The 21,843-nt window shown below is 42.3% G+C and overlaps 2 protein-coding genes and 1 pseudogene across 3 annotated transcripts; all 3 read left to right on the top strand.

The window, feature by feature from the left end:
- Nucleotides 1–728: 728 nt before the first annotated feature.
- LOC148072139 (uncharacterized) lies at nucleotides 729–3,911 on the top strand. The gene is made up of 3 exons (XM_087798647.1): nucleotides 729–837; nucleotides 1,318–1,470; nucleotides 1,543–3,911. Exons 1-3 carry the CDS (start codon nucleotides 729–731, stop codon nucleotides 3,909–3,911), a joined length of 2,631 nt encoding a protein of 876 aa, XP_087654773.1.
- Nucleotides 3,912–7,238: 3,327 nt separating this feature from the next.
- On the top strand, nucleotides 7,239–10,113 carry LOC148072140 (sodium channel protein type 4 subunit alpha B pseudogene; annotated as a pseudogene). Its single transcript, XR_015712803.1, has 4 exons — nucleotides 7,239–7,340; nucleotides 9,509–9,662; nucleotides 9,731–9,868; nucleotides 9,922–10,113. The product of XR_015712803.1 is annotated as a sodium channel protein type 4 subunit alpha B pseudogene (transcript).
- Nucleotides 10,114–10,141: 28 nt separating this feature from the next.
- LOC148072141 (sodium channel protein type 4 subunit alpha B-like) lies at nucleotides 10,142–21,590 on the top strand. Its single transcript, XM_087799604.1, has 25 exons — nucleotides 10,142–10,212; nucleotides 10,299–10,427; nucleotides 11,157–11,248; nucleotides 11,345–11,587; nucleotides 11,660–11,723; nucleotides 11,788–11,929; nucleotides 11,988–12,185; nucleotides 12,245–12,290; nucleotides 12,368–12,606; nucleotides 12,703–12,774; nucleotides 12,850–12,951; nucleotides 13,101–13,457; nucleotides 14,239–14,791; nucleotides 14,854–15,008; nucleotides 15,106–15,279; nucleotides 15,359–15,481; nucleotides 15,560–15,841; nucleotides 17,415–17,468; nucleotides 17,532–17,669; nucleotides 18,726–18,830; nucleotides 18,905–19,175; nucleotides 19,238–19,859; nucleotides 19,923–20,067; nucleotides 20,134–20,211; nucleotides 21,123–21,590. Exons 1-25 carry the CDS (start codon nucleotides 10,142–10,144, stop codon nucleotides 21,456–21,458), a joined length of 4,791 nt encoding a protein of 1,596 aa, XP_087655730.1. The 3' UTR covers nucleotides 21,459–21,590.
- The last annotated feature ends 253 nt before the right edge of the window (nucleotides 21,591–21,843 follow it).

Consider the following 21,843-nt stretch of genomic DNA (forward strand, 5'->3'; position numbering starts at 1 on the left):
TTGATTTATCAAGAGACCTACAGTGTAGTTGGAGAGAAACACAATACAGGCAAACCATTTTTTTCAACTTCTGGGTGAATAAAGGCAAATGGAATATATGTCATATTTCTCCATTTTCTTTTATAAAAATTAAAATTATAGATCAGTTGGCATCACATTTTTGAGATACAACAACCACCAATGAAATTCAGAGGCTACAACATTCTTTGTACACTTGTTTGGCCTCATTGAAGAGTCTCCGATCTGACACTGTAAACATACAACGTTCTGGTCAGTACAGACCAATGCCAGGCCTATTCATCAAGAGACAATATGTAGTTTATTTTCTTTTAAGCCTTGTTGAGTAAAAGTAATTAAGTTCACGACCTTAATGAGTCGTGTCAAAATCCTGTTTGTACTGGAGAATAAAGGTGTGATGGTTCTGTGACATCACACAGACTGTGATTTCAAGGCCCCGTCACTTTGATTTACATGTGCCAGCTTTGTAGAAGCGCTTGTGCCAGAAAGTAATATAAACCATCAAAACCTATGTTGCCTAAAGTGTTTGGCTGTAGAAATGTTAGACACAGCAGTGAGACGGGAGTCAACCAACGGACTTTGGAACCTGATAGATCGTAGTCATAGAGAAGAGAACGAAGCCTGTGCGAAACATTATCAACCACAGTAACATCCAAAGCAGAGTGATTGACAGAAACTTCACCAACACAGATGCACTCATAAGATTAACCATGGAGCCGAATCATGAAAAAAAACCTTCGTCCTCTGGTCTTGCTCAGCAACCTGAACAAAGTCTTGAGACTCTGGTGCTCACCGGAACAGCGCAAACTCGCATCCAATGTGACGTGTCTCCTGAACCCGAAGAACCCCTTTTACCCTCTAGTATTGTGGAGAACCAGGACCTTCCAGCTGGTGTCCACCTTGTCTCCTCTGATATTGTGGGCAACATAAACCTACAACATTGTTTTTGTGGCTCTGTGGATCACCCTGACCAACCCCACCCTTCAACTTCTACGTTCACCCGATTTGATGGCCCTGACTCTCACTTTCCAAGTGATGTGTTGCCTGTGTTTGCTGGTGTTACGTCAAACCTTGACCTTCCGTTCGATGGATCATCTGGTTTTGTGGCCCACACTTATCACCAAAGTGAGGTGTCCTGTGTGAGCACTGGTTTTGTAGAGGCCCCTGACAGCGTTGAACCTGAGGAACTGCCCTTATTCTTTGGTCTTCTGGACCTTCCAACAGAAGTACCTTTCATATCAACTGGTCTCATGGGGCAACCTGACTGTCCTGAACTTAATGAATCCCCTTTATCACCAGGTTTTGTGCAACAGGACCTACCAACTGATGTGCCCCCTTCTGGTCTTCAGTGGGATGTGTCCCATGGGAGTTCTGTTTATATGGAGCACCCTGATCAACAGAGCACTACCACTCCTTTGCTTTCCAGATTTAAGGTTAACAATTATCACCCAAGTAAGGTGTCTTCTAGTCCCGTTGGGTTTCTTGACCCTACCAGTGCTGTACACCATTTATCGTCTCATCCAGATATCTGGACTGATACCAAGGAGCACTTTGACTTTCCCAGCGATGAGTCCCATTCATCCAATGAGTTTGTGGGGCGTCCTTGTACCCCCGGCGATGTGTCGCTTGGATCCATCAGTCAGGAATCACAAAGCCCAGAAGAAGAGATAGACTCTCTTAGCGCTGACGTGGCCAACATCACGCTCAAAGTGGAAGACTTGATAGACTCCAGTCAGGAGGTGGATGATGATACTCTGGAGAGGAAGTTTGATGAGTTGTGTGATAAGGTCCAGAGGCTGCATCAGCTGTTGGACACACAGCAGGGAAATGAAACCCATTCCAGCCATAAAACCGCTTTAGACTCTCGAGACCAAGGTGACGTGAAGGACCATACCAGTGGCCTTCTGAAGATAGAGATGGAGATGGCCATGCTGAGGAGAAACACCTCCACCAAACAGGAATCTCTTTATAGTGAGTTGGAAAGACTCAAAGTCAATCAAATTATTTGTGAGGAGAATTTATCAGTCCAGCTGGAGGAAGAAAAAGAGAAAACCTCAGGAATCTGTCGGGAACTAGAGAAGATCACCGCCTCACTTCAGGAACTGGAGCTGAAGTGTCAGTCCCTGGAGATACAGAATGTGCGTCTTCAAAAGACTCTTGAATTAGAAACAGCCTCTAATAAAGAAAGACTACTCAGCGAACTGGAATCCCTCCAGTCCTTGAAGCTGGAGAAGGAAGTCCTTCTTCAGAAGATGGCAGAAGACATCGTGGTTCTGCAGAGAAAAGCGGCGGCTCAGCAGGAGTCGCTGCGCAAACAGGTGGACAACCTCAGGAAGGCTCAGCATCTCAACAACGAGAGTTTCAAAAGTGAGCTCCAGATAGAGAGAGACCAGACTTCCTCTCTAATGGAGGAGTTGGAGAAGGTCAAGACCACGCAGCAGGAGCTTCTGCTCAAGTGTGAGTCAGTGGAACAGCTGGTGACAGACCTTCAGCTGAAACTTGATACCGAAATCCAATCTTGCGAGGAGAGACTGTACGGCGACATCAGAGAGCTTCGGGCTCTGAGGACAGAGACAGAAGTTCTACGCCGACAAATGACAGAAGAGAAGGTGGCGCTGCAGAGCAACTCCATCGTGACTCAGAACTGTCTTCTGAGAGAGCTGGAGGAGCTGAAGGAAGCCAAGATCATCAGCCAGGAGAAGCTTATATTGGAGCTCCAGTGTGAGAGAGAGAAGAACCTGCTCCTCAGCCAGGAACTCATGAAGGTGTCCTATCTGAACCAGGAGCTCAACTTCAAGAGCGAGGTTGCCGAGAAAAAAACTTCTCTTCTGCAGGAGAAAATCGACCTGAAGGTCAAAGGTTGGGCTGAAAGATTCCAGATGAGTCAGCTACAGTTGCAAGCATGGACGACCAAGAAGGAAGCCGTCCTCCAGAAGATGGTGGACGAGATGGTGGTCCTGCAGAAGGACGCCGCGATGCAGCAGCAGTCCCTCCTCAAAGACGTGGACATGTTGAGGGAGAAACACATTTTCAACCAGCAGAAATATAAAGTGGAGCTGCAGGCGGAGAAGGAGAAAAATGCCTTTCTGAAGGAGGAGCTGAGGAACATGACAACGGCGCACCAGGAGCTCATCGTCAAGTGTGGACAGAGTCAACAGTTGGCGGCGTCACACCAGCAGCAGCTGGACACGATGGTGAAGAAGCAGGCCAAGACGGTCAAAGACAACAGCGAGTTGATTCAGTCGCTGAGGATCGAGAAGGGAGCACTGCGTCAGAAGATGATAGACAAGATGGCCGCCCTGCAGAAGGAAGCCACCTACAAGGAGAAGTCTCTCCTGCTCAAGCTAGAAGATCTGAAGAACGGCCAGCTCTTCTCATTGGCTCACAATGAGACCGCGGTGGACACCAACAGTCCACCGCACCAGGAGCAGAAGGTCAAGCGCCAGGCGCTCGAACAAAAAGTGCTAATGCTTCAGAACAAACTGGAGATGGAGAAGATGTCCCACACCGAACGAGTGGAGCACAACAAACAGGTCATCCAGGCGTCACTCGCAGAGAAGGAGATGCTTCAGCGTAAAGTGGCTCAAAACAACCTGCAGCAGACAGAAGCTGCGAAGCGGCGCGAGGCTCTCCTGAAGGAACTGGAGGGACTGAAGAGTCTGGTGGAGGCCGACCGCCGTCTTTGCCTGGACTTCCCTTGTTTCCACAGAGACTTGAGCTTCGACGCGCAGGAGAGGTCGTTTGAATCCGGGTCCACGCCGGAGAGGAGCGACACCTCAGAAAGTCCAGAGTCCGACGGGGAGACCCGGGGCGCCTCGGAGAAAAGGAACCACGCGAGACTGAAGGAGTTCACCGGCCTGTTTTCTACGAAAGAGGAACTGATACTGATCTGATGCCGTGTGACGAAGACGGAGCTTGTACAGAGCATTTAGTTGCAGATCGTAATGGTTTTGATGTGCGGAGGGAAAGAAGAGGAGGGTGAAGACTGTGGATAATAAAAAGTCTCATCAAAAGCATAACTGACTTTTATTTCTCACGCTTTTTCATGTTTGTGTTGCAATTGCATTTATCTCATTATTAAGAAACACCGCAGCTAAAGTAACAATTAAATCCTGTGAGATCCCGGCGACAACTGAGGACGGGAGGATACAGTCGACTCCAACAGCTTTTGAAGCTGATGTTTGGACATATTTTGTTTTCAAAACAACAGTTACGTCTTCGTCGTGTGAGTCATGTGGTCTGTAAATGCTCCAACAATACTACAAATATATTCATTATATAATTATTTCTACAGTATCACAATATATTACATCATGTCCCCTGTATTAAGATGATAAGTATCGTATGGCCAGATTGTTACCAATACACACCTCTACTGATGATGTCATAGCCTCTTTTTCTCCTGAAAGTCATCACGGAACAACCACTGTTGCTGTAGGTGTTGTTGAGCTTATAGAAAATGTGAAGACAAAATCCAATTTTTTTTAAATTTAAATAAACGACCGTGGTCGGGCAAGATGAGCCTCCAGATGTTGAAGAACGTAGGATCGGGAGATGTGAGGTGAATGAGTTCAAACGGGTTCTTGGAAGAATCAATATTTTTGCGATGTGATGAGATAAATGATTTCCTTCCCTGACTGAGCGCTCGCTGCTGCTGCTGCTGCTGCTGCTGCTGCAGGCCTGATAACGCCGCGCCGCGTCCGCCGCTTTAATCTCTGCACCTTTATTGGATATCAAAAAAAAAAAACCGACCCGCACGGCTCCTGTGTTCAGGCCCGACACGTCACTCTCGCCTGGAGAAGACACTCTCAAAACGGCGTGTTCTCTGCTGAGGAATTCAACTCAAATCTCGAGCTCATTGAAGAGCAGGAGAGGATAGACAGCTGACAGGAAAGCTGAGACGACAGTGAATCAACCGTTTCCCAGAAGGAATTAGATAACTAGTGACGCGTGACGGACAGCTGGACCAGACATGACATCTGTTGACAAACTTTAGGTTCATCTTTTTCATTTGGAAAAGGCACAAAAGGGTCAATAAATTACTTTGTACAAACCAACAGACAGTCACTCTCTTCTTCTAAAGTTAAAGTAATAACCTCGTATTTTGATCCTTGCTTTTAATGGGAAATTAATCTAGTTTGCCATAACCACGCTCACTCTGCTGCGATTGGTCAAACATCAAGGTTTGTCACCACACGTCATCATTCCCGGAAGTCTCCACCTCCATGGGACTCGTTGTATAAACGAAGCAGGGGCGTGATTTCAGCTGGCTGGACGAGGAGTAGCGCCATTTTTATGGACTCTGCTCTCGTAACCTCTCGTTCGCCGAGATTTCAGAACTTTATAAAGTAATAAGTTCAAAACATGGTCATGATGAGAGACTTACTGCAGAAAGACTTCAACATTTGAAACATGTGAGTGAGTTTCATATTAGTTGCCCTTTAAGAACCGAGTCAGAAAAAGAGAAAACGTACATACATAGTCATAATTGGATCAAAAAAACTTCTTCCCACGCGCCACATCCCAACTCTCAACCACTAGAGGGCGCCATAACCGCGGACCTCCACAAGCATCAGAGCATCAGAGACGACGTGTGTTCTTGAAATTCAATTCGCAAATGTCAGGTTGTGGTCACTTTAATAACATCTCACATCTCTCTATTTTCAGACTTGACCTGGCACCATCTTCTGCTCCTCGGTAGGTGCAGCTTGTGAAAGGACCATCACACCTCAGCACACTGATGGTTCCCCCTTAGTTTCATTGTATTGCACATGAATAAATCAACATACAGCACATTATGTACATGATAACTGGTGCTGAAGATTGTATTTTACTGTTAGAAAAAGGCTGATTATATCATAATATAACTTACACCTGATTACAATTATTGATAGTGGTCACCTAAAACTACTTTAATTTGTCGAATTAAATCAAATAATATTTTGTGTTTAGTTAAGCATGATGTCAAAGAACATTTTCTTACTCATTTCTGACTAATTTCCTATACATTGCTCCACCTATATGGCAACTAAAACATTAAGAGGTTCAAAGCAAAAATAGAAATATGAAAAATTACTAGAAAAAAAACATGAGCCAATTGAATTTGAGCAATTCTTATGACGATTGGATGATTATGTGTCAAACACCCTCCCTTTGCACATGATGTGTCAACAGAAGCTTGAAGCACCAGCGATGGATAAGACACAAAAAGGTAATTTCAAAAGATTTTGACAAAGAGAAAAGTACATTGAAGTATGAGTTTCATCAGAATAAAACATTAAATGGTTGATTAGAATATTGAAACTTTTAATTTTTTTTTAATTAAAACGTTGTAATTGATTTAATTTAACAATGTGTACAGATTAAAAGGTGTATTTTTTTGGCATTATTATAAAAACAATTTTATATTGAAGTAAAAATGCTACGAATAAAAACATATTGAATTTAGAAATTGTATTTTTGAATCATTGTAATAAGAATATCAAACTTATTTTGCATTCATTTTGAAAATATTACATTTTTAAAATTCAATTCATTAAAAAATAATTCAACCTTTTAATATACAAATGATTGAATTCAATTATTTAAAAAATAATACAATGCTTAAAAAGAAATTAAATAAATCAATTAAAAGTTTGCACATTTGAAATAGATAATACATTCAAACATTCAATATTCGTATACAGTTTCATAGAAAAGTTGCTGTGTTAAGATGTATTTAGTCAAGATTTATTCAGACTAAGGCAATAATTATTTTCTCAGAGGTCATGTGACCTTTCTCTACTAAGAAAAAAAACCAGACAAAAACAGTTTTCTTGGTGTATCGTAAACAAACGCACCCCAGCCGGGCGGAGTGAAGAAATGAGAGACATCCCAGCAGATGTGTGTTCAAAATAGGCTTCGGCCCTTCTGGTCCCCGGACCCTTGATGGATCTACCTGCTGACACACACCACTCTCCGTCACCTGCCGTGAGAAACACACTTGACTCAAGCTTGATCTCTTGAGTCGTTTTAAACACACTTTCACTTTCTCCCTGCCGTGCACACACACACACACACACACTCAGATCATGTATCGCACACAAATGCATGTGATTAGTGAGTCAGGGTTGACGGTTACAAGTTCCTTGGCATCTGGATGGCAACATGAACCCTCAACACACACACCCAGCTGTCACTAATTTTTGGAGCTCAATGTGGGAATATCAGTATCAGTGTGACGGGGCGGCAGTCGAGACGTGTCTCCAGATGAATTGACGTTTTATTTCGCGGCAGAAAAACAACGGGAAAATACACTTGTTGTGAGAGGATTAACATCAAAGGTAATTGATCGTGTGTGTGTGAGAGAGAGAGTGAAATAGAGAGAGAGAGAGAGAGAAAACATGAGTTTGAAAATCACATCCAAACCCCGGACACTGGCTGAAATACAGTTTTTTTCTGAATCCTGGAAAAAAAGGAGGAGAGCGTTCAACAATAAATATTTGTTTGCGTGACTGTATGAATGTGTGTGTGTGTCAATATGAGTGTGTACGCGGGTGTGTAGATGTGTTTGTGTGCGTGTGTGAAATTGATCATTGTAGTAATATGAGAGCAACTCAGTCATCAAACTGATGATTTGCAACAGCTGCTGCTGCCATGACAACCCAAGAAATCAACAGACAGTGCCAAAGATGCTCCCCCTCTCTCTCTCTCTCTCTCTCTCTCTCTCTCTATCTTCCCCTCCACGCCCTCTCTCTATCTGACCAGCTATGTTATCACTGACCACAGCAGATGGCGAGGGTCGGTTATAAACAAAGTCAATCAGATCAGATTGATCTTCGCCGAAGATTTTCAACAACATGAAGTCACTGGAGTCGCTTTGACTTTCAGGGCCATTTCTCAGGCAGATCTTACCTTAGCCTTATTACAACTGTATTATTCAACCAGAGAAAGTAAAATACAAAACATTTACTTAGAATAAAATTAATAAAATGTTTAGAAAGTTCCAAGCTTGAGATCAGAGATTGTATGTCCTGTCAGTCGGAGAAGAAGTTCTCAACTTTGTGTTGAATTGATTGAAGATTTTATTTTTGAAACTTATGAATGAAACGACTCGTGGTGTTAATGATGTAACTGTTCACATGTGGCCCCGTCATAAGCAGCCCTCCTCCAACAAAGCTTTGACGCCCCAGTGTCTCCCCTCAGCAAAAACTAGTGTAATTGAAGTTCATTTTATCAACAAGTATATGTACAGCAACGTTGGTTCACCTGGCGAACATCTGAGAGCTTTACGGATGGTCCAGAGAAAACGTGCTGACATCGACTCATGCCAGGAGCAGACTCTTAACGCATCACCTCTAATTGGCCTGATAGTCGACAGCTGTGGATCCTGCTAAGCGACGCCCTCACCGACCGTCAAAAGAGCGACGAAACACACTTTACAAAATAAAAGCCCTTGGAAGGGGAACGTGACTATACTAAGGTATATTTTGATACTTCTTCTGACCAAATTGGAAGATTTTAAGTTTACTTAAGGTACAATATTCTCTCTAATGCTAATGTACTAGTCAATACTTATAATATTGGCCAAAACAGACTCTCGCAGGACACAAACCGGCAACCTTCAAGTTCCCGGGCATATACTCTGACCACTAACTAACACCTGTAGATGATGATGTTTGGATGTGGTTCACGTATTCTTGTCGCAATAAATGTATTGAGCATCAAAACGCAAGACAGACAAGAACACATTCATGTTTCCAAATGGTATAATGTACATTTACAAAACACTATTGTCAAACCCTTATGAAAGAACTTCATCCAGAAAGTGAAATGTTTTTATCTTTTGTGTGTATGTCTTTAAGGTACATGAAGGTAATACAAATGTGAAGACATACTATTTGTTATAAACCTGAACTACAGCACTGCATGATTAACATGTAGGTATATAATTGTGGTAATACCTCAAAGCAAAGGTATGTAACCAACAATAACACTAACATCCACCCATCATCCCATAATCCTTTGCACAGTTTCTTCTGGATCACCACAATAATAGAGTCGACCGGAGAAAAAAAGGATATTATGATCTACTGGAAGTACATTTAATGTATGTATTCTATAGTACAAGTATACATCAGTGTACTTTTTTAATATAGTATGTCAAAAGTGAACTTTAAGTATACTACTTCAATTTTAAAGTAACCTCATAGTACACCTGAATATACTTACTTCATTATATTTTGCTAAGACACAAGGTTTCCTCATCCTACTGGTGATTAGTGTCTGACTGATATTTTCATCGGAATACTATGAAACAGAAACAAGACTTAAACAATGAAAAGCAGTTTCTGTCTTCGTCGTGACAGCTTCATTAAATTATTGATCCGACCAACACTGACCGCCTCAATTAAATCCAAACACAAAGTCATAGAAAACTAAGTTTAACCTGAAATTAAGTTTTCAATTTCCATTAAACCACATTTAAACACATGTGTTCTTCTACACTCAGCTGGACCCTGCAGGATGTCAGGATGTCTCCTCTCATCCCCCTCGCCGGCACAGATCTCTTCAAGCGCCTCACCCCGTCCTCGCTGCAGGAGGCCCAGCGACGCTATGACGCCGAGCAAGAGCAGCTTCGGATACGAAAAGAGAAAAACATCGAGGTACGACGTCGTGTCATTGCATCCAGACTGTAGCTGTCACTCTTAATCCTGAGTAGAATGAACGACAGGTGGATGAAGAACATCTTCCTCGACCCGACACTGACTTAGAGGCTGGTAAAACCCTCCCCTTTATATATGGGGAACCGCCATCTGAGCTGCTCAACGTCCCATTAGAAGAGCTGGACCCGTTCTACCAGACTCAGAAGGTCGGTTCAATCGTCTCACTTGTCACTGGTTTGCTGACGTTCTCTCCCTGCAGACCTTCATCCTCATCAGCAAAGGCAACGTCATCTATCGCTTTAATACAGATCCCGCATGTTACCTGTTGAGTCCACTTAGCCCTCTTCGGATCTTCTCCATCAGGGTCCTCATCCACTCATATCCTTCCTGGTGCTGCTCTGTGATTCTCACTTTCGCTGAAAACGCACAACCTCACAATAATGTTCCTTAAAGTCTAAACTCTGTTCAGCTTGTTCATCATGCTCACCATTCTGACCAACTGTGCGTTCATGACCATGAGTGACCCTCCAGCCTGGAGCAAGACCGTGGAGTGAGTTGATAATATTTGACTGACCCCGAAACCAAAAAAATCCAATTGAGAAAATGAGTGTGTAAAGAATGTCAATGTCTGTTTAGATGGGTCTTCACGGGCATCTACACTTTTGAAGCCACCATCAAGGTTCTGTCTCGGGGCTTCTGTGTTGGATCGTTTACCTTCCTACGAGATCCGTGGAACTGGCTGGACTTTATGGTCATCAGCATGGCGTAATACATCTCAATGATCATGTTGAGGGGTCTGTGACAAGACTATGCATAGCAGAGTAGTTACATTTTATACTTTCAAATTCAAAAGCATTTTTTTAACAACCTTTATTTGAACTTTACAACTGAACATGTGGGGGTGCAATCCCTCAGAACAACCTTAGAATTTGTGACCTGAACATCGCCCATGCCGCCCAGGCAAACAATCACAGCAGGTGATCACTTTTGACATAGAAATATAGACCTAAAATTTAAATACAGTATTGTTCAACGGTGTCGATAAATAGAGCAGTGCGTAGAAAGGCATCATGGGAGTTTACGTTTTGTTGGTGCAGTGATTCGAGCATTCCACTAAGTTTTGTGTCTTTTTTTATCCCTTGTGTTGCCTCTTGGGTCAAGATGAACAACCTCGGGGTTACTTAAGGTGTCTACGACAACCTTTGTTTTCTGGCCACCGGGTCACCTTGACCCAGAGATAACGAAAGGATTAAGTTTATCTGCTGTTTAAATAAATTGAATGTTTTTAGCAGTTTTAAAAATACAATATACATCAACGGCCAGAAGTTAAACCAGGATATTGCAAGTGACAACTGTATACATCCCCGGAGTTGGTTCTGTAGAATCCAAACTGTAAACAAGTGAAAAAGTATTTCTAAAAACGTCATGTCACAGACCCTTTGAGAGTTCACATGTGATGGTATGACGACTGAAATCTTGTTTTCCGTTTAATAGATATCTGACAGAGTTTGTAGATTTGGGAAATGTTTCCGCTTTGAGAACCTTCCGAGTTCTCCGGGCATTGAAAACCATCACAGTTATTCCAGGTCAGATAAATTTGGGTTATTTTTCTTCATCTGTGGAACCACTGTGCACCACCATACACGATGTGAAATATTTGAACCCACGCTTTTCAATCGCAGGCTTGAAGACCATTGTTGGAGCTCTGATCCAGTCGGTGAAGAAGTTGGCAGACGTCATGATCCTCACAGTCTTCTGCCTCTGCGTCTTCGCGCTGGTCGCTCTTCAGCTCTTCATGGGGAACCTTCGCCAAAAATGTGTCTTAATGATGACTAACCAGACGGTGACCTTTAACCTCAGCGTCGATACCAACCACAGCGGCATCGACGGAGGTTTTGATTACCAGGCGTACATCAACAACCCTTGTAAGATCTAAAGCATCAAGGTCAGTTTGCTGTGATGATGATGATGATGATGATGAAGATGCTCTCTTCCAGTGAACCACTATTACTTTCCAGGAAATATTGACGCTTTGTTGTGCGGAAACAGCTCTGATGCAGGGTGAGTTCGATGTTCTATCCTGATAATGACAGAAGATAATTGAGTTTTGCTCTGATGTCATCAGGCGCTGTCCAGATGGTTACGTCTGTCTAAAGGCAGGGGAAAACCCAAACTATGGCTACACCAACTACGACTCTTTTGGTGCTGCTTACCTGGCTTCTTTCAGACTGATGACCCAAGATTTCTGGGAGAACCTCTTCCAGCTGGTCTGTGAAACCTCTTCGTCCGTTTATCGGGTCGAACTAAACACTCACTCCTTCGTAGACCCTGCGTGCAGCTGGCAAGACGTACATGATCTTCTTCGTGGTGGTCATATTTCTGGGCTCCTTCTACCTCATAAACCTAATCCTGGCGGTGGTGGCCATGGCCTACGCCGAGCAGAACCAGGCCACCAAGGAAGAAGCCAAACAAAAGGAGGAGGAATACGCTCAGATTCTAGAGACCTTGAGGCTGAGGGAACAGGTGAGCCTCAGAAAACTCTTTCATTCTGAAAAATGTATTGTGTTTTTGTGTATCTGCAGGAGAGTTCCGCAACCAAAATACAAAGTGAACAAACTTCCAAAGAAGGTACACATTTTTAGATGAAGAAATATATAAGAGGTATACACAAACTCCCAACAGTCTGGTTGACACCGATGTTTCAGAGTTTGACGAAGAGCAGCGTCCGTGTTCCCCGTGCTGGTACGTGTTCGCTGAGATCTTCCTGAAGTGGGACTGTTGCAGCTGCTGGCGATGGACCAAAGCAAGACTGCTGATCGTTGTCATGGACCCGTTCTTTGACCTCGCCATCACCACCTGCATCATCCTCAACACCGTGTTCATGGCCATGGAACATTACCCCATGACAGCAGAGTTCGAAGAGATGCTGAGTGTCGGGAACCTGGTCAGGTTTTGCACCCACTGTAGAACCAAGTATCCACTCTTGGTGTAAAACGGTTCGAGCTTCTCTGATGACTCAGTATTGTTTACTCTTGTTCAGGTCTTTACGGGAATCTTCGTCGCTGAAATGGTTTTAAAACTTCTGGCCATGGATCCCTACTATTACTTCCAGGTCTGTTTATCCAACCTGTATTATTATATCTTCCATTTGTTTTCGTGAGGGATTCATTTGTTGTCATGGTAACAGGTGGGCTGGAACATATTCGATTCCATCATTGTCACCATGAGCCTGGTAGAACTTGGTTTGGCAAATGTCCAAGGCCTGTCGGTCCTGCGCTCCTTCAGACTGGTCAGTTTGTTACTCACCCCGAAATATTTTGCTGATTTTCAAGAACAATCGACGGTGTCTTCATTTACTCTTTTCCGATGTTGTTGTTTTTGATAAAGTCTTCTCCCCCGAGAAACCTCCCACAGCCTGTTCTTCTGTCTTCCCTCCAGATGCGAGTCTTCAAGCTGGCCAAGTCCTGGCCGACACTCAACATGTTGATCAAGATCATCGGGAACTCAGTGGGAGCTCTGGGGAACCTGACTCTGGTTCTGGCCATCATCGTTTTCATCTTCGCCGTCGTTGGCATGCAGCTCTTTGGAAAGAGCTACAAAGACTGCGTGTGCCGCATCTCGGAGGACTGCCAGCTTCCTCGCTGGCACATGAACGACTTCTTTCACGCCTTCCTGATCATCTTCAGGGTTTTGTGTGGAGAGTGGATCGAGACCATGTGGGACTGCATGGAGGTGGCAGGTCAGGCCATGTGTCTGATTGTCTTCATGATGGTCCTGGTCATAGGGAACCTGGTGGTAAGCACTTAAGCCTTGACAAAAATACATATGAAGTGACAAATGTTCAGTTTTCAGTATCTGAAAGTGTCTGAGACACATTGATGAACCAAACACATATTTTAATTAAATAATTGTATGTCGTCCACATAGATAGTTCTGTTGACTAGTTACATATATTTGTTTATATTTGTTGTCAAGGAACATTATCAAAGGAAGATAGGAAGACATTGCACCAAAATGTTTCAAACAATCAAAGAAACAATGTATTTTACAATTCAATGAAGTTCAATCAACACAAAACATGTAACAAACTAATTTCCACAAGAGTCTATCTCACAGTCCAAATCACAAATAATCAAAATAACTCAAAAGAATGCAGTCCAGAAAATGCACAAACCACTAAAACCAAAGAACAAAGAGAGCTGACGAAAAGAGCCAGGAGAGGTCCAAAGAATCCAGGAAATCACAAGTTCATTTTTACCTTTTAGTGTTTTGTCCATATGTGGGAGTCTTAATGGCTTTTTTGAACGGTAGGTTTTTGAACAGTTTTTTTCAACTTGTTGAATCACGAAACGGCAACTACCAATCTTCTGCATCACGAAGACCTTTATTTATTATTTGATTTCTTTTGAACACAGAATAAAACCTGTATTTTTTTCTTTCAAATGACCAATGCACCTTAAGAGGTCCATGTATAGTCCCTAATTGCGGTCATTTATTTGCCCCCCAAGACATCCTTAAAAATCCATCAGCCTTCATGTTGTCTGTAGGCCTGAGCATTTGCCTTCTCTCCTCACAGGTCCTCAATCTCTTTCTGGCTTTGCTTCTGAGTTCCTTCAGTGGCGATAATCTTGCAAGTCCAGATGAAGAGGAGGAAAACAACCTTCAGCTCGCAATGAACAGGATAAACCGCTTTTTTGACTGGCTAAAGAAATGGGTGGTGGGTGGTCTGCAACAAGTATTCAGGCCCCGGAACCATAACCAGACTGACCAGGGGGACACGACGAGAACGCAAGGAGGACCAGAGCTTTTAGCTTTGACCTTGGATGCGGTGACTCTAGGAAATGGCAATGTTGATGGAAACGTCCTGAATGTTCCTATAGCCAAGGCTGAGTCCGACTGTCAGTCGGAATACATGGATGAGTCGTCACAGGTGACTTGTCTTAGCGTTTTAGTAGGTCAGACTGAACCATGTAGAAATAAAGTCAAGGTCTTGTCTGGTCTCGTCTGTCCGCAGGATGACGAGTCTTCCATTTGCAGTTCCGTCGAGAAACAGTGTGAAAATCTGGAGGATGAAGATGAAAACGATGATGACGAAGAAGGAACAGAGCCTGAGAACTGCTTCAGTGAAGGTTTTCTACTCGTTTCATTTGACCTTCTCACCTACTATGTACTCATCCTGTGTGTTGCTTAGACTGGTACAACACCTGTCCTTGTCTGAACATTGACACATCGAAAGGATCTGGACAGTTTTTCTGGAGACTCAGAAGAACTTGCTTCGCCATTGTGGAACACAACTACTTTGAGAGTTTCATCATCTTCATGATCCTGTTGAGCAGCGGAGCTCTGGTATCGACAAACATTTCAATCGTAAAATATCATCGAACAGGTGAATATTTAACCGACACATCTGTGTGTCTGCTTGTGTTTGGTGGTTTGTGTGCAGGCGTTCGAAGACATCTATCTGGATCAGAGACGGAACATTAAGATTGTGTTGGAGTTTGCCGATCAAGTTTTCACGTTCGTCTTTGTCGTGGAGATGATTCTGAAGTGGATTGCTTTTGGAATGAAGACCTACTTCACAAACGCCTGGTGCTGGCTGGATTTCCTCATCGTAGATGTTGGTATCACGACAACTGTATCACGATTGTTACCTTTATAGAGGCTGGAATCCACAGAGACTCTCTTGTCATCTCCAGGTCTCCCTGGTGTCTTTGACAGCCAACCTTCTGGGGTACTCTGAGCTAGGAGCTATCAAGTCTCTGAGGACCCTGAGAGCCTTGAGACCTCTGAGGGCTCTGTCTCGCTTTGAAGGCATGAAGGTAGGAGATTCGCCTTCTTGATGTATCGTTGATTGATTGTGGAACGGAAAGAAACTTGACGTACTTTCCTCTTCGTAGGTGGTGGTCAATGCCCTGATGGGGGCAATCCCTTCCATTTTCAATGTTCTCCTGGTGTGTCTCATCTTCTGGTTGATCTTCAGCATCATGGGAGTCAACCTGTTTGCCGGGAAGTTTTATTACTGTTTCAACGAGACATCTGAAGAGATGTTCCATCCTGAGATGGTCAATAACAAGACCGATTGCCTCTCGCTGAGCTATGAGTACGAAAATGTCCGGTGGAAGAATGTCAAGGTTAACTTTGACAACGTTGGAATGGGTTACCTGTCCCTGCTGCAAGTGGTCAGTATTACTCTGTTTCATGAATATTACATGAAGAAACATTACATGAAGAAACATCACGCACACCGTGTTGACAAACAGAAATCCACATACTACACAGTGGTCCGTCGCCATATGGCGGCTCTACTTCTGCTGCCTTGCTGATATATATATTTTTTTTGAGCTGTTTTTTTGTAAATTCACATCAATCATAGATGACATATCCATAATATGTAGTATACATACAACAAGGTACTCCTATTCAAGTCACCCAGATACAAGAAACACAGTACTACAAAGGCAAATCAAAAAGAAAAAAAAGAATACGAAAACTAAAAACAAACAAACAAAAAACACAAAAAAAAACAACAACAACCTTTACCTTGAGACAAATAAAGATAGAGCTAAACATTCAGTTCGACAGTATCTGTATTCAGATTATGCATCTGAAGTATACTTTTACTTCTTCAGAACTGAAACAAAAGAAGGGGTTAAGAAGAAGAGAAGTAAAACAAATCCACAAAAACAAATCACAATTGTATTACAATGCTATTACAACAGTAATTGCTCACCAACCAATCAGTTCTTGGCCGTAATATTGAGTGACAGGGGACCATCTTTTTGCTGATACTTTTTAAGCACACAATTCCACATATTTACTATATTTCAAATCTACGATTATGATTCTATGTCTAAATCCTACCGTGTGAAACCGATTATTTATTTTCTTCCTGATCGGGTCAGTGAACATCTGAGCCCTGTGTTCAGTGATTTGATTTGCCAATATTGTTTTCAAGAATGGCGTTACAGAGGAGGGTGGGGGTGCAGCGCGATCAGATGAGCTGTAAAACATTGGAGCGTTCTATAGTTAGAAGATGGTCTGTAGTTTTTAAACTTTACTGATGACCTGATGTACTGGATGCTGAGATGACACAGCCAGTGGTAAATGGTAAACGGATTTTGCTTATATTGCGGGTTTTTTTCTGCACTTATGCTAGGTTACGCATTCACACACACAATCCCATACTGATGGGAGTAGGCTGCGACGCAGTGCACCAATCAGGGTAAAGTGTCTTGCTTAGGGACACAGCGCCGCAATCTCATCCGGAGCTGGGATTGAACCTGAATTTCTCAGGCCACGAGCCAACTACTCTGAATACCATCCGAGCTAATACTAATGTCAAAGTATAAACACACAAACGACTCTCATCATTTTCCCCGTAACTAACATAGACTTCCTCCCACTCCGCCAATCATGATGCCTTCACTGACCCGTGTAAAATCCAGAACTTGAAACTACATATAACCGTGAACCCAACTGTTACAATATTTTACAGTGTGAGTCATCGTTAAGAATGTGTTGTTAAAATTGTGTAGGTTTTTAACAGTTTGTATAAACCGTGAGAATGTGGAGAATGATAAAGTATAGAAAGGTTTAATAAAGAGTGCAAGTAGGGGTACGTATATCCTATCCTATTGCGGGGGTGGTGGTTGTTCCAGAATGTAACCCCCACTGAGCCACTTCCTGTATCTAATGATCGTGGAGCACTTGACAATGTTTGCCACATGAGCTAACGTGCGTCGCTTCCGTCAGGCCACTTTCAAAGGTTGGATGGACATCATGTACGCTGCCGTGGATTCCAAAGAGGTCAGTTGAAAGGAAGTTATGCGAGAACTGGACGTTTGCCTGTAACCTGAGTTCGGCTCGTAGGTGGAGTCGCAGCCAGAATACGAGTCCAACCTCTACATGTACCTGTACTTCGTCTGCTTCATCATCTTCGGATCGTTTTTCACCCTCAACCTCTTCATCGGCGTCATCATCGACAACTTCAATCAGCAGAAAGCTAAGATGAGTATCAAAGCACGTGGACACGAACACAAGTCATCATTTATTTATTTATCATTTGTGTCAATAATTACCAATATAATGGAACAATCGTGATTCAATGAACAATAAAAAAAATTTCTAAAATGAATTGCACAATATTATATCAGTGCCAGCTGAATTGAATGGTTGAATTTAACATTTCACATGTTTTAATATTGTTGATTCTTAATTTAAATGTTGTTTTTTAAGCTTTTAATTATTGGATTGGAATTTATTGATCTCTTCATTGAAAGGTTGCATTTTTTGTTCTTTTAATTATTTAATTTATATATTGAACGGTTTATTTTTTTGTTTTTTTAATAATTTAATTTACCAAATAGAGGATTTTTATTTTAATGAATTCATTTTTACAAACATTTTCATATTCTAATTTCAACAATTCATATGTTTAAAAAGTAAAGTTAAAATCATTTGTAAATTGAAAGGTTGAATGTTTTTTTGCTTTTTTTTAAATTGAAAAATCGATTTTTTCTGTACTTTCAACATATTACATTACATTTAAAATGCTACTAATTAGGATATATTGAATTTACTCTCTTACTTTTTAAATAGAAATATACAACATTATATATAAAATGTTGAACTTATCAAATCAATATACATACAATTAAATTACATTATTCAATAAAAATAATTATGAGATTAAAAATGAAAAGAAAATGTAAGTTTTAACATTTAAAAATATTAAATTCAACATTCTTATGGCACTGATGTACTTGTGCACGTCATGATGGCGACAAATATAACATCATGTCATTATTTATCAAGGGTCAACATACTCAAGGTACTAAATACACATTAGGTGTTTTATTATTTTCTCTTTTTCTGTCTGTTGTGAGTCCTGACCTGCTGCTGTGAACCCAGAATGTGTATCTAATATTCATAAGTATATAGAGCATATATATATATATATAATCTGAATGACATTAAAGTATTTCTTGATCTCAAAGAAGGTGAAGCAATAAAACGAATCGTTGAATCCACTCAAGTGTATGACAATTGTGTTCTCCACTGCACTTGGGAGGAACCGACATCTTTATGACGGAGGAGCAGAAGAAATACTACAATGCCATGAAGAAACTGGGATCAAAGAAACCACAGAAGCCAGTTCCTCGACCGAAGGTTGGTTTTTCTACGATTCAAGGTCAAAGGTCTCACCGCTGGTCTGACTCTGAGGGAACTTTTCTTTGACTTAGAATCGACTCCAGGCGTTGGCCTTCGACCTGGTCACCACACAGGCCTTCGACATCTTCATCATGGTGCTGATCTGCCTGAACATGGTGACGATGATGGTCGAGACGGACGAGCAGAGTTTGGAGAAAGAGGAAATCCTCTTCTGGCTCAATTTCATCTTCATCGTCTTCTTCACGTCCGAGTGCGTCCTCAAGCTGCTGGCGCTTCGCCGACACTACTTCGCGGTGGGATGGAACGTGTTTGACTTCGTGGTGGTCATCCTGTCCATCGTGGGTCAGTGCGTGAGGAACCATCGTCCGAGGTCGCCGGTTGACCCTCTGCTCGTCCTTCTCCAGGTCTCTTGCTCGCCGACCTCATCGAGAAGTACTTCGTCTCGCCGACTCTGTTCCGCGTGATCCGTCTGGCTCGCATCGGCAGAATCCTTCGGCTCATCCGCGGCGCCAAGGGCATCCGGACGCTGCTTTTCGCCCTGATGATGTCACTTCCTGCCCTTTTCAACATCGGGCTCCTCCTCTTCCTGATCATGTTCATCTTCTCCATCTTCGGCATGTCCAACTTCGCGTACGTGCGGAGGGAGGGCATGATCGACGACATGTTCAACTTCGAGACCTTCGGGAACAGCATGATCTGCATGTTCATGATCACCACGTCCGCCGGCTGGGACGGTCTCCTCCTTCCCATCATGAACTTGCCGCCGGACTGCGACCCGGACCAGGAGAACCCCGGAACGTCGGTGAGAGGAGACTGCGGGAGTCCAGGGGTCGGTATCGTTTTCTTCACCAGCTACATCATCATGTCTTTCCTGGTGGTGGTCAACATGTACATCGCCATCATCCTGGAGAACTTCAACGTGGCCACCGAGGAGAGCGGCGACCCGCTGTGCGAGGATGACTTCGAGATGTTCTACGAGACGTGGGAAAAGTTCGATCCCGACGCTTCACAGTTCATCCAGTACAGGTGAGATTCCGAGCTGGGGGGGCGGAGCCTCCGAGGAGCTGACGGACTTCACTGTTTTTTCAGGGAACTGTCCGACTTCTGTGACACGTTGCAAGATCCGCTGAGGATTCCTAAACCGAACACCGTCAGGCTGATCCAGATGGACCTGCCGCTGGTTCCCGGAGACCGGATCCATTGCCTGGACATCCTGCTGGCTCTCACTGCGCAGGTGACTTCACCGTGAGCCCGAGAGGAAGGTTTTTAAAGAGAGATTGAAGGATTCACACCTGTGCAGGTGCTCGGAGATTCAGGGCAGATGGACGCGCTGAAGACAAGTATGGAGGAGAAGTTCATGGCAAACAATCCCTCAAAGGTTTGGTTCCCATCTGGGATGGACAATTACATTTTCTTAGGGGCCGCATTACATTATATACTGCAACTTTTATAAGGGGCCGTCAGGCAAAAACAGAAAAGGGAATTGACTTTTTAAAAAGTAACATATAAAAGAAAATAAGTAAATAAGCTTAAGTCATAATCTGATTGTCTTTAAATATTGATTCAAACATTATTTCGATTATTTTTGGCATATTTCATATATTTTAAGTTGAGAATAAAAAATATATATAAAAAACGTTTAAACAACTACAATTTAAATACTATTTTTAAATGTGATATGAAAGCAAACTAAAAAATTACATTTGTATCATAAATAACGTTTTTATTATTTGAAAAAAATACCAATAAAATGGAGGAGTCTACTGACTCCTTAAAGAAACATCTTAAGACGTTTATATTTGCTCAGGCTTTTCCTTGATTTTCTGGAACTCCTGTTGTGTTATCAGTTTTTTCTTGACCTTTAAAATATATACTTTATTGAATATTTTTTTGATTGTTTAAGCGCTTTGTGACCCTGGTCTGGAAAAGCGCTATATAAATTAAAATTACTTACTTACTTACTTACAAATGAAAGGTGTTTAAGGGAGAAAGAATATTTCAACCTGATCTTTAACAAGATATATATAGAGTTGATAATAGAATTGTAAGGTGTTTTACTTTTTTTTCTGTTTTCTTTACTTGACCTGCAGTTTCTAGTTGTGTGATGAGTCCCTAAGAATCTATTTAAAATGGGGCTTGTGAGCAGTGTTTCTATGAGTGTTTCTGAGTGTTTCTATGAGTGTTTCTATGAGTGTTTCTATGAGTGTTTCTATGAGTGTTTCTGAGTGTTTCTATGAGTGTTTCTATGAGTGTTTCTATGAGTGTTTCTGAGTGTTTCTATGGCTGCAGGTGTCGTACGAGCCCATCAGTAACACCCTGCGCCGGAAACAGGAGGAGGTTTCTGCGGCAGTGATCCAGCGAGCCTTCAGGAAACACCTTCTGAAGAGAACTATCAAACTTGCCTCCCACAAGTACAGGCAGAAGCTCAGAGGGACGAGAGAGCCGTCGTCTGAGAAGCAAAGCCTTCTGGGCCAGAGATTCGATCTGTTGTACAGCGGTGACACCGGGTCTGAACCTCAGCTGGACCGAGTGGAGCTTCAGAGAGAGTTTGTCCTGCATTCTGCTCCGACCACACAACTAACTATGTCGCTGTCGGACCTGGACCTGAGAGAATCCATCATCTGAAGCTCCAGGATTTTGTTTTAGTTTGACGCTGCTTTAAGTAACTGCTGTTTACAATTGTGTACATTTTTAACTTTTATTTGGGGAAAAGATACTAAGTGTCAAAGGTTGATTAAATCATGTTTTATTAAATATACAATAATACATAATGTTACAAGACACAAATGATGATGATGAGTGTCTGCAAGAAATAAAAATTCTTGTCACAACATATTAAGTCTTTCTCCAGTGTTGATGAAAAATGATTTATTACACGTTAAAATATGTTGAAATAGGCATTAATATTAAGTATGAAATCATTTTAAATTCTCCACAAAGTTTTTAAACTTAAATAACTAAGAATTTACTGAATTAGGATTTATTTCTTCAATGTTACTTCCAAAAGATC

The sequence above is a fragment of the Callionymus lyra genome, chromosome 9, assembly GCF_982586985.1.
Source record: "Callionymus lyra chromosome 9, fCalLyr1.hap1.1, whole genome shotgun sequence".
NCBI lineage: Eukaryota > Metazoa > Chordata > Actinopteri > Syngnathiformes > Callionymidae > Callionymus > Callionymus lyra.